The sequence below is a fragment of the Ornithorhynchus anatinus genome, chromosome 16, assembly GCF_004115215.2.
Source record: "Ornithorhynchus anatinus isolate Pmale09 chromosome 16, mOrnAna1.pri.v4, whole genome shotgun sequence".
In the NCBI taxonomy this organism is placed as follows: domain Eukaryota; kingdom Metazoa; phylum Chordata; class Mammalia; order Monotremata; family Ornithorhynchidae; genus Ornithorhynchus; species Ornithorhynchus anatinus.
In genome coordinates, this window is record NC_041743.1 from 3,458,030 (window position 1) to 3,472,464 (window position 14,435).

General features: G+C 55.9%; 1 protein-coding gene across 1 annotated transcript; it reads left to right on the plus strand.

The window, feature by feature from the left end:
• The first annotated feature begins 270 nt into the window (after window positions 1-270).
• On the plus strand, window positions 271-12,106 carry RCSD1 (RCSD domain containing 1). The gene is made up of 6 exons (XM_029080960.2): window positions 271-363; window positions 1,808-1,883; window positions 4,383-4,453; window positions 6,935-7,138; window positions 9,081-9,884; window positions 11,709-12,106. Exons 1-6 carry the CDS (start codon window positions 271-273, stop codon window positions 11,739-11,741), a joined length of 1,281 nt encoding a protein of 426 aa, XP_028936793.2. The 3' UTR covers window positions 11,742-12,106.
• Window positions 12,107-14,435: the final 2,329 nt, after the last annotated feature.

A 14,435-nucleotide genomic window follows, 5' to 3' on the forward strand; every position in this document is an offset into this window, starting at 1 on the left:
ATCCCTCCCATTAAGGAGCTTAGGGTCTATTCGGTGCAGAGCACCGACCTAAGCACCTGGGAAAGTAAAATGAGATAGAAGACCTGATCCCTGCCCTCGAGGAGCTTACGGTCTAAGAGAGACACGCCATGATTTAGAGCCGGGTGATGCCCGGCACAACCAGGGTATCCCATCCTTCCCAGAATCCCGCTGCTAACTGCCGGCCCCGCCGGCATCTCCACTTACATTTTTTTTTTCTCCCGATCGGTTTGCCAGGAGAGAGCGGCCGAGATGAACGCCGGGGTGGACAGTTCGGCCTCGCTGTCCGTGGCTCAGCTGGCCGGAAGGTTCAGGGAGCAAGCGGCGGCCGCCTCCGTCAAGGAGGTAAGGAGACGCTTCACCATCCTTCGCGCGGTCAACCCCAGAAGCAGGCGGGAGACGGCCCGAGGGGTCCGGGTGGGTCGGGGGAGGAGAGGTCCTGGCTAGTGTAGACCTGGCTCACCAAGCGGGGAGTCGGTCCGTCGGTCCATCGGCCGTATTTGTTGAGTGCTTACCGTGTGCCGAGCACTGCACGGAGCACCTGGGAGAGGACGATATAACAGATTCCCCGCTGGCAACGAGGTTACGGTCTAGAGGGAGAGATGAACATTATTAGAAATTCATAAATGGTGGATATAGTCATGTGTTGCGGGGCTGGGAGGGGGGATGAATAAAGGGAGCAGGTCAGGGTGACGCAGAAGGGAGGGGGAGAAGAGGAAAGAGGGCTTAGTCAGGGAAGGCCTCTTGGAGGAGACGGGCCTTCAGTAAGGCTTTGAAGGGGGGGGAAGGGTCACTGTCTGTAGGATTTGAGGAGGGAGATGTTCCAGGCCAGAGGCAGGACGGGGACAAGAGGTCAGTAGAGAGATGGATGAGATTGGGGTACAGTGAGAAGGTTAGTGGGAGAGGAGTGAAATGTGAAGGCTGCGTTGTAGTAAGAGAGTAGAGAGGTGAGGTGGGAAGGGACAAAGGGATCGAGGCCTTTAAAGCCAATGGTGAGGAGCTTCTGTTGATGCGGAGGAGGATGGGCAACCTCTGAGCAAACAGGAACCCGTCTGCCCACGCGCGCGTGTGCGCACGTGAGCGAGTGCACGGTGTCGGACCTGGGACGAGCTATGCCGCGTGAACCCCAACACCCCCGTGTTTAGGCGATCCGGGGGTATCCGAACAGGACAGGGAGCTCTGGAGCGGAAACCGCCAGCTCCGGTTTTAATCTGGGCCCGACGAGGGTGATCCGCCAGGTGACCCCGGTGAAGGCTGCTAACTCATCTGTGCCCCTCGGGTCCATCTGTAAAGCGGGGTGACGGCCCTCTCATCCGCCCGGGGTCCTGTCTCCGGAGCCCGTTTTGCGTGGGAAACGTCTGAGCCAGGCAGGGGGCTCGGGGCTCCTCAGAAGGGACTGCTGGGTCCATTCGGGGAGCCGCCATGAGGGGGTGAGTCAGAAAGCTGGCGGCGGGCGGGCTGGAGAGAAGCCGGAAACCCCGTCGGCGGCAGCCGCCCGAGAGGCTCAACGGTCCACCCTCCACCTGTGACCCAGGAGGTGGCGTCAACTAGGACGGGCGGTTGCCGTGAGCGGGGCCACACGGGCGTTTCCGAGTCCCCCGGCTTCCCTGCCCCTCACGCCCTCGTCGCCCCCGTCCGCGTATCCTCCCCCTCTCGCCGTGTGAGATTTCCCTGCCTTCCTCTTCCTCTCCGGGGCCTGACTGCCATTTCCTCCCTCCTCCCTCCCTCCTCTTCTCTATCTCTCTCTTTCTGTCGGTCCGTCTGTTTCCCTCCAGCCGTCAGCCGGTAAACCGACGAGAAGAAAACCACCTTGCTCCCTCCCCCTGTTTCCTCCCAAAGTGGAGATCGGCCAAAATGGCGAGGAGGTAAGCATCCCCGGGTGAGGGGGAAGCGAGTGTCCCGGCCCTGGATCTCCTTCCTCCCCTTGGGGCGAGGGGACCTACCAGGAGGGCGCCGCCACCAAGGATCACGGTCTTCGCTTCCCTCAGCTCCCTTCTTCTGGAAAAGGGATCTCCCTTGGCCCTCGAGGCTTGATCGAGGGGGAAAACGAGATCAGTTTCCGAGGTGTGGTGCGGCCCATGGCGTGGGCAGGGAAGGTCAGCGGACAGCACCCGCAGTCGGGAGCAGAGAGCCCCTTCTGCGACCTTTTCTTCGGTTATAAAACCTCTACCTAGGAATTAGCTATTGGTCCACGGGGAACTCGAGTAGAAACTCTATATTTAGGGAGAAAGCGGTGGAAGGCAGTGACCCGTGCCTTCCCTGACTTCTGCCGACCCCCTCCTGTCCCCTCCCTTTTTTTTATGGTATTTCTCCAGCTCTTACTGTGTGACAATCACTGTTCCAAGCACTTATTACAAGCCAGGCAACTGTACTAAACGCTGGAGTAGATGCGCGCTAGTCAGGTTGAACACAGTCCCTATCCCACATTGAGCTTACGGTCTCAATTCCCATTTTGCGGAAGAAGTGAAGTGATTTTTGCCCAAGGTCCCACCGTAGACGAGTGGCCGAGTCGCGATTAGAACCCAGGGCCTTCCGACTCCCAGGCCCGTGAGCTGTCCTAGCACATCCTGCCTTTCCTAGCTTCGCCCTTTCCACCCCCTCTAGACTGCAAGTTTGTTAGGAGCAGGGGACGTGTCTGCCAATTCTGTTGTATCACACCCTCCCGGTCATTTATTACAGCGCTCCTAACATAGCTCTGCTGTGTGACCTTGGTCAAGTCACTTTACTTCTCTGTGCTTCAGTTACCTCGTCTGTAAAATGGGGGTTGACTGTAAGCCCCATGTGGGACGGGGTCCGTGTCCAACCTAATTAGCTCGTATCTACCCCAGAGCTTAGTACAATGCCTGACACAGAGTAAGCGCTTAACAAATCCCACTAAAAAATAAAAAACGAATACCACCGATTGGTAAATCTGGGAGTGGCTGAGGACGGGGGCCGCTCCCCGGGTGACGATTGGTCAGAGAACTACCTGGATGTCCAGAAATCCACGGTGTGGATGGGTCGGGGGATCACCCGGGAAAGCCGGAGTCTTCCGCGCCCCGGGATATAAATAGCCGCCGCTCCTGGCCCGATAAAGCGTCTCTCTCTCCCTCTCTCTCGGACCCCAGGGAGCAGAGCTATTAATAGCTTCACCTGTTTGTATTAATCTAGCAGGATGGATCTGGAATTTTTTATGGTACTTATTAAGTGCTTCCTATGTGTCAGGCACTGTAATCAGCGCCGAAGTAGATAAACGCTAACCGGGTTGGACGCAGTCCACGTGGGGCTCGCAGTCTTCATCCCCGTTTTCCAGCTGAGGTCCCCGAGGCACAGAGAACTGAAGTGACTTGTCCAAGGTCACACAGCGGACCGGTGGCAGAGCCGGGATGAGAACCCAGGTCCTTCTGAGAAGCAGCGTGGCCCACTGGATGGAGCCCGGGCCTGGGAGTCGGAAGGACCTGGATTCTCAACCCGGCTCCGCCACTTGTCGGCTGTGGGACCTCGGGCGAGTCGCTTCACTTCTCCGTGCCTCAGTTACCTCATCTGTAAACTGGAGATTAAGAATGTGAGCTCCATCGGGGGCAGGGGACTGTGCCCAACCTAATTAGCTTATATCTACCCTAGCATTTTAGAGCAGTCTTTAGACTGTGTGCTCTTTGTGGCCAGGGAATGTGTCTGTCTGTTGTTATATTATCCTCTCCCAAGCGCTTAGTACAGTGCTTTGCACGCAGTAAGCCCTCAGTAAATACAACCGAATGAATGAACGGTGCCTAGCACACAGTAAGTGCTTAACAAATACCGCTAAAAAATAATAATAATAATAATGATAAGCCAAGCAGTGTGGCCTGGTAGACAGAACCCCGGCCTGGGAATCCGAAGGACCTGGGTTCTGGTCCCAGGTCGACCTGCCTCTTGGGTGACCTCGGAAAAGTCACTTAACTTCTCTGTGCTTCAGCCACCTCATCGGTAAAACGGGGATTAAGAGTGTGGGCCCCGTGTGGGACGGGGACTGTGTCCAACCTGCTTCCCTTGCTTAATACAGTACCCGGCACCTCGTAAGCACTTAACCAAAACCATAAAAAAAGAGAAGTGAAGTGACTTGCCCCAGATCATTCCAGCAGACAAGAGGCAGAGCCGGGATTAGAACCCAGCTCCTTGTGACTCTCAGTGACTTCTCCTATTCTAGACCCCGGTGGCATCCCCCGTGACTGGATAACGGAAAGGGAGAAAAAGGGGGGGGCGGATTCTCTCGCGTCCCTAGCTTTTAAGCGATGAAAGTCAACCCCCCCGTTTTCCTTCCGTTTCTTCCTTCTGGTCCGCGGCTTCGGCCAGGCCCCCGTCTCCAACTCCCGCTTACCTTGTTTTTTGATCTGTCTGCTCCTCAGAAACCGTCAGCCAACGCCTGCCACCCCCAAAGGTCAAGGTGAAAGCTCTCCCTATGATTGAAAAGCTGCAGGTTAAGTGCTGGCGTCCGACTGATTCCCTGTTTCGTTTTCCCTGGATTTCCCAGGAGGGCTTTCCACCAGGCCAGGCTGCTTCTCTAAGTAGAATTCATCCAATCGTATTTATTGAGCGCTTAGTGTGCGCAGAGCACTGTACCAAGCGCTTATTATGATGGCATTTGTTAAGCGCTTACTATGTGCCAAGCACTGTTGTAAGAGCTGGCATAGATATGAGGTTTTCAGGTTGTCCCCCGTGGGGCTCACAGCCTTAATCCCCATTTTACAGATGAGGTAACTGAGGCACAGAGAACCGAAATGACTTGCCCAAAGTCACACAGCTGACAGATGGCAGAGCTGGGATTAGAACTCACGACCTCTGACTCCCAAGCCCGGGCTCTTTCCACTAAGCCACGCTGCTTATTCTTACTTGAATGCCTATTGCGTGCCAAGCACTGTACTAAGCAATGGGGTAGGTACAAGCAGCGTGGCCTAGGGGAAGGATCGGGGGCCTGGGGGTCAGAGGACTTGAGTTCTAATCCCGGCTCCGTTACCTACCTGCTAGGCGACCTTGGGCAAGTCACTTCATTTCTCTGTGCCTCAGTTCCCTCACCTGCAAAATGAGGATTCAGTACCTGTGCTCCTTCCTACTTACAATGAGAGCCCCAGGTGGGCCCTTTTTAGCTTGTATCTACCCAAGTGCCTATTGCAGCGCTTGGCACACAGTTGTGCTTAACAAATACCATCATCATCATCATCATCATCATTACTATTAATAGATCATCAGCTCAGTCACAGTCCCGTCCCTCATGGGGCTCACGGTCTAAGTAGGGGGGACCGTGAATTCTCATTTCACAGATGAGGAAACCGTGGCACAGAGAAGTGAAGTGACTTATCCAAGGTCCCACAGCGGGCCAGCGGAGGAGGCAGGATCAGAACCCAGGCCCTCTGACTCTCAGGCCATAACTTCCTCTGAGCTCCATCTATTCTTCACTTGTCAGTGCTCCCGGCCTCCAGAGAAAGAGTCATTAACACAGCTTCCCATTTTACCCTGACCCTACTGAGGTTTGGCCACGACCGAAGCTGCCTGGGATTAATTCGGGATTCTGGAAACGGCCATAATCGGAATCTGCTGACGCGCGGCGGCCTAGAGGAAAGAGCACGGGCCTGGGGGTCGGAGGGCCTGGGTTCTGATCCCACCTCCGCCACTTGTCAGCTGTGTGACCTGGGGCACTTCTCTGGGTCTCGGTTCCCTCGTCTGGGGCTTAAGCCCGTAAGACCCCCCTGTGGGACAGGCACCGTGTCCAACCTGATTAGTTTGGATCTACCCCCGACGCTCACTACAGTGCCTGGCACGTAGTAAGCGCTGACAGAAACCGCACACGAAAACTGTCCCACTGCTAACTCGTAGTTCGGACAAGGGCTCCCCTATGTGGTCATCGTGATACGGACCCGGTAGCGGAGCCGGTACTTCTCCCCCCGGGCTTTGGGGGGTTTCTTTTTATATCTGTTAGGCGCTTACTATGTGCCAGACACCGTTCTCAGCGCTAGGGGTAGATGCAAATTTAATCAGGTTGGACACAGTCCCCCGTCGTCCCCGTCCCCCCGGGGCTCACGCTCTTAAATACCCTTTTAGAGTTGAGGAAACCGAGGCCCGGAGAATAATTACTGTTATGGTATTCGTTACTATGTTACTTATTACTTATTCTTCGTTTCTCACTTATTACTTACTACAGTAATATGTTACTTATTTATATGTTACTTGCCGGCGCTTACTAATGTGCCAAGCGCTGTTCTAAGCGCTGGGGTAGATACGGGATACACACTTTTAATCCCCATTTTACAGATGAGGTAACTGAGTGACTGAGGTGACTTGCCCAAAGTCACCCGGCAGACGGGTGGCGGAGGCGGGATTAGAACCCACACCCTCCGACTCCCAAGCCCGGGCTTTTGCCGCGAAGCCACGGTACCATCCTCCGACACCAGAGCTGCGCTATTTCCGGGAGGCCCCCGACACTTCTCACGCTGGCGTTGAAGACCTCCCCGATTCTTCCCTGACTCCGTGAAAGCTCGTATTCTTGGGGAGAGGTCTCCTTTCTCCTCCTTTCCTTCCGCCTCCCCTTTCACACCGGGCCTCCGACCCTCACCTGATAGGTTATATTGGGCTCCAAAAGCACCCCTCCTCTCCAAACCGTTCCCCACAGCCTTCGGGCCCCCAAATAAAAAATCAGCTTGGACTAATGGAAAGAGCCCGGGGCCTGGGAGTCAGAGGAAGCGGGTTCCAATCCCGGCTACGCCCCTTGTTTGTTGCGTGCCCTTAGGCAAGTCATTTCACGTCCCTGTGCCTCCGTTTCCTCATCTGTAAAATGGGGGTTATAGACCCCATAAGGGACCTGGATTGGTTCCAACCTGATTCTCTCCTGTCGATTGGGAGAGTACAATGTAACAACGAACGATGGATTGATCGATTAATCGATCGTCTCCTCTCCGCTCCACAGGCCAATCTAGCCTTTGCTCCCACAGCTCTCCTGCCAGGAGCCTCCCCCAAGAGCCCTGGGCTGAAGGCCATCGTGTCCCCGTTTAGCAGCCCCCCGTCGACTCCCAGCAGCCCGGGCGGGCGGTCTCGAGCCGGCGAGGCAGAAGAGGTGCCCGTCAGCTTCGACCAACCCCCCGAGGGCAGCCACCTCCCGTCTTACAACAAGGTGAGGCCTCCGGCAGACCCAACGAGGGAAGAGGGATTCATCTTGGGAATGGGGGGGGATCCGTTCAAACCCTCTCTCCGTCCCGGTCCCCCTGCCCCCGGCCAGCCCGAGAGGACGGGGTCCCTGGGGGAGGGGAGAAGGCTCTTGGAACCGGGTAATCTCCATCTGGTTTGGCTCCTCCGCCCCCTCTCCCGACGTGTGGATCACCCCCGCTGTCCATCCCCACCGCACCCTGTCCCCCACGAGCCAGATGCAAGAGAATGGCGGGGTCATGTAATCCTCTGCCAACACGACGTGGTGCCAAGGGAAGGGAAGTGGGGACGGGGAGGGGCCTGGCCGTTTCCCGGAAACTCGGGATGGAGTTACTTCAAAAGCTGAAGATGAAAGCCTGCTGTAGGAGGCCTCGTACTTCAGAGCTGACCTCGGTGCGAGCCTAAAGGCCAGATGGGGTCAAAGGGGCTGGTCGATCCAGGGGACGCAAGGGCAGTGAACTCTCCGGCGTCACCCCTGCATCTTTCGTCAAGAGATGCCTCCGGGCCCGCTTGGGTCATCGTTACAACGGTCCTCGTTTTGGGCGTTAACGCTCCGCTTTCCCAGTCTGGGTCAGGATGGAGCAGGACATTCCGGGAACTAGGCCACGGGCGGCTGGGGCAGGCGACGGCTCCGCGTGGGGATGTCGGGGAGCGATGACCTCCAACGCCACGAGGCAGACTTTCTGACTCCCTCCTCCCAACGCCGTAACTAGACCCAAAAGTTCCCAGTCTGGGCTGAAAACACCCAAAGTGATAGTTTTCGGGCCTGTTATCTCTCCCCTTTCTTCGGGGGGGCATCTGTTAGGTGCTTACTGTATGTCAAACACCCTTCTAAGCACTGGGGTAGGTACAGGTTAATTAGGCCAAATGCAGTCCCTGTCCCCCCCGGGGCTCACGGTTTAAGCAGGAAGGAGAACGGGCACTGAATCCCCGTCTTACAGATGAGGAAATCTCCCGAGTGCTTAGTACAGTGTTCTGCACACGGTAAGCGCTCAATAAATACCATTTAATTTGATCGATGGATCGACCGACATCCTCCCACTTAGGTGAGGCTGTGGCCTGGGCTCCTCCCGGCCAGAGCCAAACTGGTGAGGCCGGTGGGAGGGGGCTCCAGCAGGCCTGGCATCCGGCCTGGCTTGCCGGGGTCCCGAACGCTCTTCCGTGCGGGCTTCCCTGTATTCACAGGCAGTCAGTCGGGCAGTCGTATTTACTGAGCGCCCACTGCGTGCAGAGAAACGTACTAAGTGCTTGAGAAAGTGCAATATAACAATATTACAGATACATTCCCTGCCCACAACGAGCTTAGAGTCTATAGGGGAGGCGGACATTAATAGAAATATATAAATGACGGATACTAAGCTCCCCTTTTCCTCAGCTCTTCCCTCCTCATCGCCCCGACTCGCTCCCTTTGCCCTATCTCCCCTCCCCGCCCCACAGCGCTTGTGTATATGTGTACATAGCTATAATTCTATTTCTCTATATTAATGCCTGCTTGCTTATTTCGATATGTTTATATCTGTAATTCCGTTTTATCTTGATGCCCCTTTACTTGTTCTCATGTCTGTCTCCCCGCTTCTAGACTGTAAGCCCGTTGTGGGCAGGGATTGTCTCTTTTTATTGCCGAATTGTACTTTCCGAATGCTTAGTACGGTGCTCTGCACACGGTAAGCGCTCAGTAAATACAACTGAAGGAATATAAGTGCTGTGGAGTCGGGAGGGGGGTTGAATAGAGGGAGCAAGTCATCGTAGTGTCTGTCTCCCCTTCTAAAATGTAAGCTCATTACGGGCAGGGGACGTGCCTTCTAATTCCGTTGTTACGTCCTCTCCCAAGTGCTTAGTACAGCGCTCCGCACATAGTAAGGGCTAAACCAATCCCACTGACCGATCGACTGATCGATTCCCTCCTCCAGGTGCGGACGCGGGGGTCCATCAAGCGGCGGCCCCCCTCCCGGAGGTTCCGGAAGTCCCAGTCCGACCTGGGGGACCTTGGCGATCTGGGGGTGGTCAAGCCCTCTCAGGAGAACGGAGCCAAGGAGGAGAGCGAAGAGGTGTCCGCCGCCAAGGATAAAGCCCAAGGGTCGCCCACGCCCGGAGACGACGGGGTGACGGACGGAGAGCCGACGGGGACGAAGGGGTCGGGCGGAGAACCGCTCTCGAGGAGGCGGTCCGGCAGGGCAGAGGACCGGGAGGAGAAGGCCTCGGCCCCGCCGGGGCCACTGCCCGCCGGCCAGGATAACAAGGGAAAGGAGGAGGAGGAGCGGCAGCCGAAGAAGGCACAGCGCGACCAAGCCGCGGAGGAAGGAGACGGTTCCCGCCAGGCCTCCACGTTGGAGCGGGAGAAGCCGTCGAGCTCTAGAGGGGACGGGGAGGCGGAGGAGGCCCGGAGCCCCTCCGGAGAGAGAGAGCGGAGCCCCAGGCCCGACGGCCTAGGGGACGAGGAGGGGGTGCCGGAGGGGAGACCCCTGGCCGGGGAGGAAGAGGGAAAGAGTCAGGGAAACCGCTCGGGGGCTGAGGAGGTGGACGGGGAGAAAGAGCCGGAAGGAGAGAAAGAGGCCGAGGCAGAGCATGGGGGCCCGGAGGGACCCGGCAACCAAGGAGCCAAGCCGAAGCGAAACGCTCAGTCCGGACCTGACCCTTCCGACCCGGCAACAGGTTCGGATTGCGCCGAGGGGCCGGAGGAGGAGAGATCGGATCCGAGCCACCGCAGTACAGAGGTGAGCTGTTCGTCCGATTCCCGTTGGAAACCGGGCTGACTCTTCCCCGGCCTTTATTTCTTTCAAGAGTATCAGTTACGCAGGTACTATGTGCCGGGCACTGTCCGTCGGTCAGTCGCATCTACTGAGCTCTTACTGTGTGCAGAGCACTGTACTGACGCTTGGGAGAGTACAGGGTAACGATACAACAGACGGGCTTACAGTCTAAGAGCTGGGGTGGATACAAGGCTGTCAGGCTGGGGACAGTCTGGGACTGTGACACAAATAGGGATAGGGACTGGGTATTCTGTCTCAGCGCTTAGTACAGTGCTCTGCACACGGTAAGCACTTAATAAATATTATTACTACCCAGTAATGAAGTGACCCAAGGATTAAGATGGCCCTACTTCATGCTGTGTCCAGATTTTACGCGGGATTCCGACCAATTCCTCCACGGAAAAAGCACTTCTGAGGCCCTACTGGGTTCTTCGAGCAGTCAGAATTATTGGAGCCCTAGGGAAAGCTTTAGTAACTGCTTTTGGACATTATCGGCCACAAACGCATTTATCGCGTGGCCACATGGAAAGAACACGGGCCTGGGAGGCAAGAGGGAAAACCAATCCGGGGGCTAAGGAGGTGGATGAGGAGAAAGAGCCGGAAGGAGAGAAAGTTCGCAACGATTGCTGTGTGAACTTGGGCAAGAAAATCGTCTCTCTATGCCTCGGTCATCTCGTCTGTAAAAGGGGGATTAAGACCGTGAGCCCTCTGTGGGACAGAGACTGAGTCCAACCCCACTATCTTGTACCTACCCCAGTGCTTAATACAGTCCTGGCACATAGTAAGTGCTTAAAAATACCACAATTATTATTAAAAACACACAGTAGAAGTGCAGTGCAATGATCCCTGCCCTAGAGGAACTTATGCTCCAATGGGGGAGACAAGTGGACATAGTTTTTTCTTTTTTTATGGTAATTTTAAGCGCTTACTATGTTCCAACCACTGTACTAAGCACTGGGGTAGAATCAAGATTCAGGTTGGACACAGTCCCCGTCCCACACAGGGCTCACCGTCTAAGTAGGCGGGAGAACAGGTATTGAATTCCATTTCACGATGAGGAAACTGAGGCCAGAGAAGTTAAGGTGACTGGGTGGCCCAAAGGTCACCAGCGGGGTCGGCGCAGAGGCAGGATTAGAACCCGGGTCCTCGGATTACTAGGCCCAGGCTCTTGTCGCTAGGCCAAGCTGCTTCCTTGACCGACGGGTCTCAGAGTGGGAGTGGGAAGAGGGATGGGCCCAGTTCTCTAGCGCGAGAGTTGCGCGCTTGCAAAACTCCACATTAAAGAAAACTCGCTCTGTAGTACACGCCCATTCCGATGCCCCGTATCTCCTCAAGTGCCCCTCCCAGCACTTTGGGACACCATATCCAAATAGGTTCACAGCCGGAAGAATGTCCCCTAATCCCTCTAGACTGTAAGCTCCCTGTAGTCGGAGAACGTGTCCACCAACTCTCCCAAGCGCTCAGTACGGTGCTCCTCACCCGGTAAGCGCTCACTAAATACCACCGGTCGATTGATTCCCTAACCACAGTCCTAGCTACAGAATCCTTCTGACAAAACCGAGTGTCTAAATAATAACCCCAAGAGATAACTACCAAATAGATCGACGTGTGAGAGCAGAGGTGTCTGATGGGATAGAATTCCTGGGAAAAACTGGGAAGAGGGGAGGGGAGGAAATCACGCAAGAAGACTCTTCCAGACTGTTGAGTTATCACGCGACCGGTCCACTGAGTGGGAGGCTACTGTCCGGGACTTTTCTTAATCGCTTCTTTTCTCCTTCCCGCTGCCAGGGTGACTCCACAGTGAAGGAGGCTCAGATGTGAAGAAGACCTCTTCTGTATACTTGAAGCTGCTGGAGATATCTCCCGAGGCAGGAGGAACAGCAGCAGCCGCAGAATCTCAGTCATGCCAAAGGTCTAGCAAGCAGCCTCGATTTCCCCCAGGGCTCATTATCCTCTCGCTGCCTCCCATCTGTAATGTTCTGGGGCTGATCACTCAGGAAAGACCGGGAAGGAAAGGTTTTTTGACTCAGCGGGGCCGGAGGCGGGAGCAGGTGGACGAAGCGACAGGCAGGTCCAAGCTGGACTCCTTAAATGAGAGCACAGGACCTTTTTTTTATCCTATTTGGTAAATGCTTACCGTACGTCAGACACCACGCTAAGCACCGAGGTAGATTCAAGATAATCGGGTTGGACGCAGACCCCGTCCCGCGTGGGGCTCCCAGGATTAATCCCCATTTCACAGGCGAGGTAACCGAGGCCCGGAGACGGGAAGCGAGGTCGCACGGCTGCCGGGTGGCGGAGGCAGGATTGGAAGCCAGGTCCTTCTGTCTCCCGGGCTCTATCTACCAGGCCACGCTGCTTCTCCACGCAGTTGGTCCGGAACTTCTCGGACCTTCCGTATCACGTCCGGGGCAGATGCCGCGAAATCGTCGTCACCTTTGTGATTCACCGAAGCACCACCGGGTTCCGTACACGTGGTAAAAGCAAATCGGGAGATGACCTGCTGTCTCTCGGGCGTGGCCGACCCCGGGACTCTTCCTCCGTTCTCCGAGGCCGTTTCCTTTCTCTTCTTATCGCGTCCAAATTTCTGAGGCGGGTTTCCCTCAGGCCCGATTCGGAGCTGGCCAGCCGGCTTCTCAAACACCGGGCGAGCGGAGACAGGTTCGAGGCTGGTTTGGAAGCATCAGTGAATGTATCGAGTTTACTGTCCCTGCTGAGCCCCTCCCACCTTTCCACGAGTCTGGCTCGGGCCCACTGGACTCCAAACGTCCTCTAACCCGCTCCCCGCTAAGTCCCGCTCCTCAGAAGGGATATCCTGAGGGAAAGAAGATCGTCCTCGACACCACGCTAGGTGCGGGGAGAGGAGGCCGGGCCGCCCCGAGCTCTAACTCGGACGGACCCCATCCTCCCCCGATCCCTGTGGGGGAAAATCGATTTCCAGCTCCCAGCCTCTATTCCTCTCGTCTGTAAAACGAAATCAAACCCTCCCCCTCGCCGGTTGGCCTCTGAAAAATGATTCTAATAAAAAAAAACAGCGGGGAAACGTCGGATAAGGAATGTTGTGCCCCTTGGCGAGCAGTCCCAGGTACCTATCTGTACGTGTGCATAGGAGTAGCTGTATATATATATATATATAAATATACGCATACCTACATCACATATGGATAGATACATGGGAAATATATATCTATCCCCTTATGAAATGGACTCTTCCTGGCCAAGACCGCCATTTCCCATCAAGCCCAGGTTGTTCTTTGGCCCGAGGTCGGTACCGTAGCCGGTCAGAACTCTCAGCTCCGGAGAGGTGTTTTTTTCTCCAAAAATCCGCACACGCCCCCGACCCCTGTCCTGAGCCACCTCTTAATCGCCGGACTCAATCGATCGATGGTATTTACCGACAGCTCAAGCGAGGCCCCGAGTCCGAGAGGAGAACCCGTTCCCCGCCCGCTTACGCCTCCCCACCGTCCAGCGGGCTCGAGAACGCCGGCCCAAAGCGGGACGGCACCCGGGAAGACGGTCGCCGGGCCCGAAACCGGTTCCGATTCGGGTTCCGGGCGACTGCTGGCGTCCCCCGCCTTTAGCTGAAAAGAATCTTCCTGCCGATCTCCATCGTCCAGTCTCAAGCGCTTAGCCTGCTGTCGCCGCTTCGGATCTCTTTATAGCCTACTGGACATCCCCTCAGGTTCCAGGAAAGATCCGTTTGGGTCAATCCGTTCGTTCCGATGTAAAAACCGTGTCCTCCGAGGGTCAGTCGGGTATGTGCCGTGGCTCCGGACTCAGGGGATCGGTTCCCGGGCGCACGGGGAGGACACCCGAGGGGACGACGACGACGGTGCATACTGTATATATTGTGTGCAAGAGTTTACAGGATGTGGGCGTGCTTATACTGTGTGTGTGGTGGGAAGGGAGAAGGTTTGATCCCTTCCCCCCGGGAAAATCAACGGCGGGAAAACCGAGGAAATAAACCATGTCGACACGAGACGAGAACTGTGTTTTGCGTCTGGGGGCCCCGAATTGAGGGAGCATCTGAGAAGAGGAAGAAATATTTCGGGAGGGATGCCAAGCCAACGAGCTAACTCGGTGGCCTGGTGGGAAGCTGTGACCGCCTCCCCTCTCCTGTCCCCCAATTTCGCCATCCTCGACTCCCTCCCTGAGGTCACTGAGTTGGATCGATCGCTCTTCCCCCTCGCCGAATCTGCCAGGCCCCAGCTTCCCAGCCCTCCTGAAACCCCACCTCCTCCAGGAAGCCTTCCCGGCTTAATTCGCAACCCCCCCCGCCCGACAATCTCGTCGATCCACCCACCGCCTTCACCAGTTATGTATTTTAATCCTATCCTCAGCGCTTCACATCCGTTTATTTAAACATTCAATGGCTTATTCATCTGTTTCAACCCAATAGGTCCTGCTGAAAGCTCTTTTTCCTCCCGCTCCCGTTCACTGTAAATCATTTCTGCCTTCCTCATTGTTTCGTAAGATCCCTGAGGGCGGAGAAGCAGCGTGGCCTAGTGGAAAACA

Excerpts from the sequence above, each read along its gene's own strand:
- RCSD1 (XM_029080960.2), top strand. The coding sequence starts at position 271 with ATGAACGCCGGGGTGGACAGTTCGGCCTCGCTGTCCGTGGCTCAGCTG. Across the intron at positions 1,884-4,382 it reads TCGGCCAAAATGGCGAGGAG|AAACCGTCAGCCAACGCCTG; the intron begins GTAAGCATCCCC and ends TCTGCTCCTCAG. Across the intron at positions 4,454-6,934 it reads CTATGATTGAAAAGCTGCAG|GCCAATCTAGCCTTTGCTCC; the intron begins GTTAAGTGCTGG and ends TCCGCTCCACAG.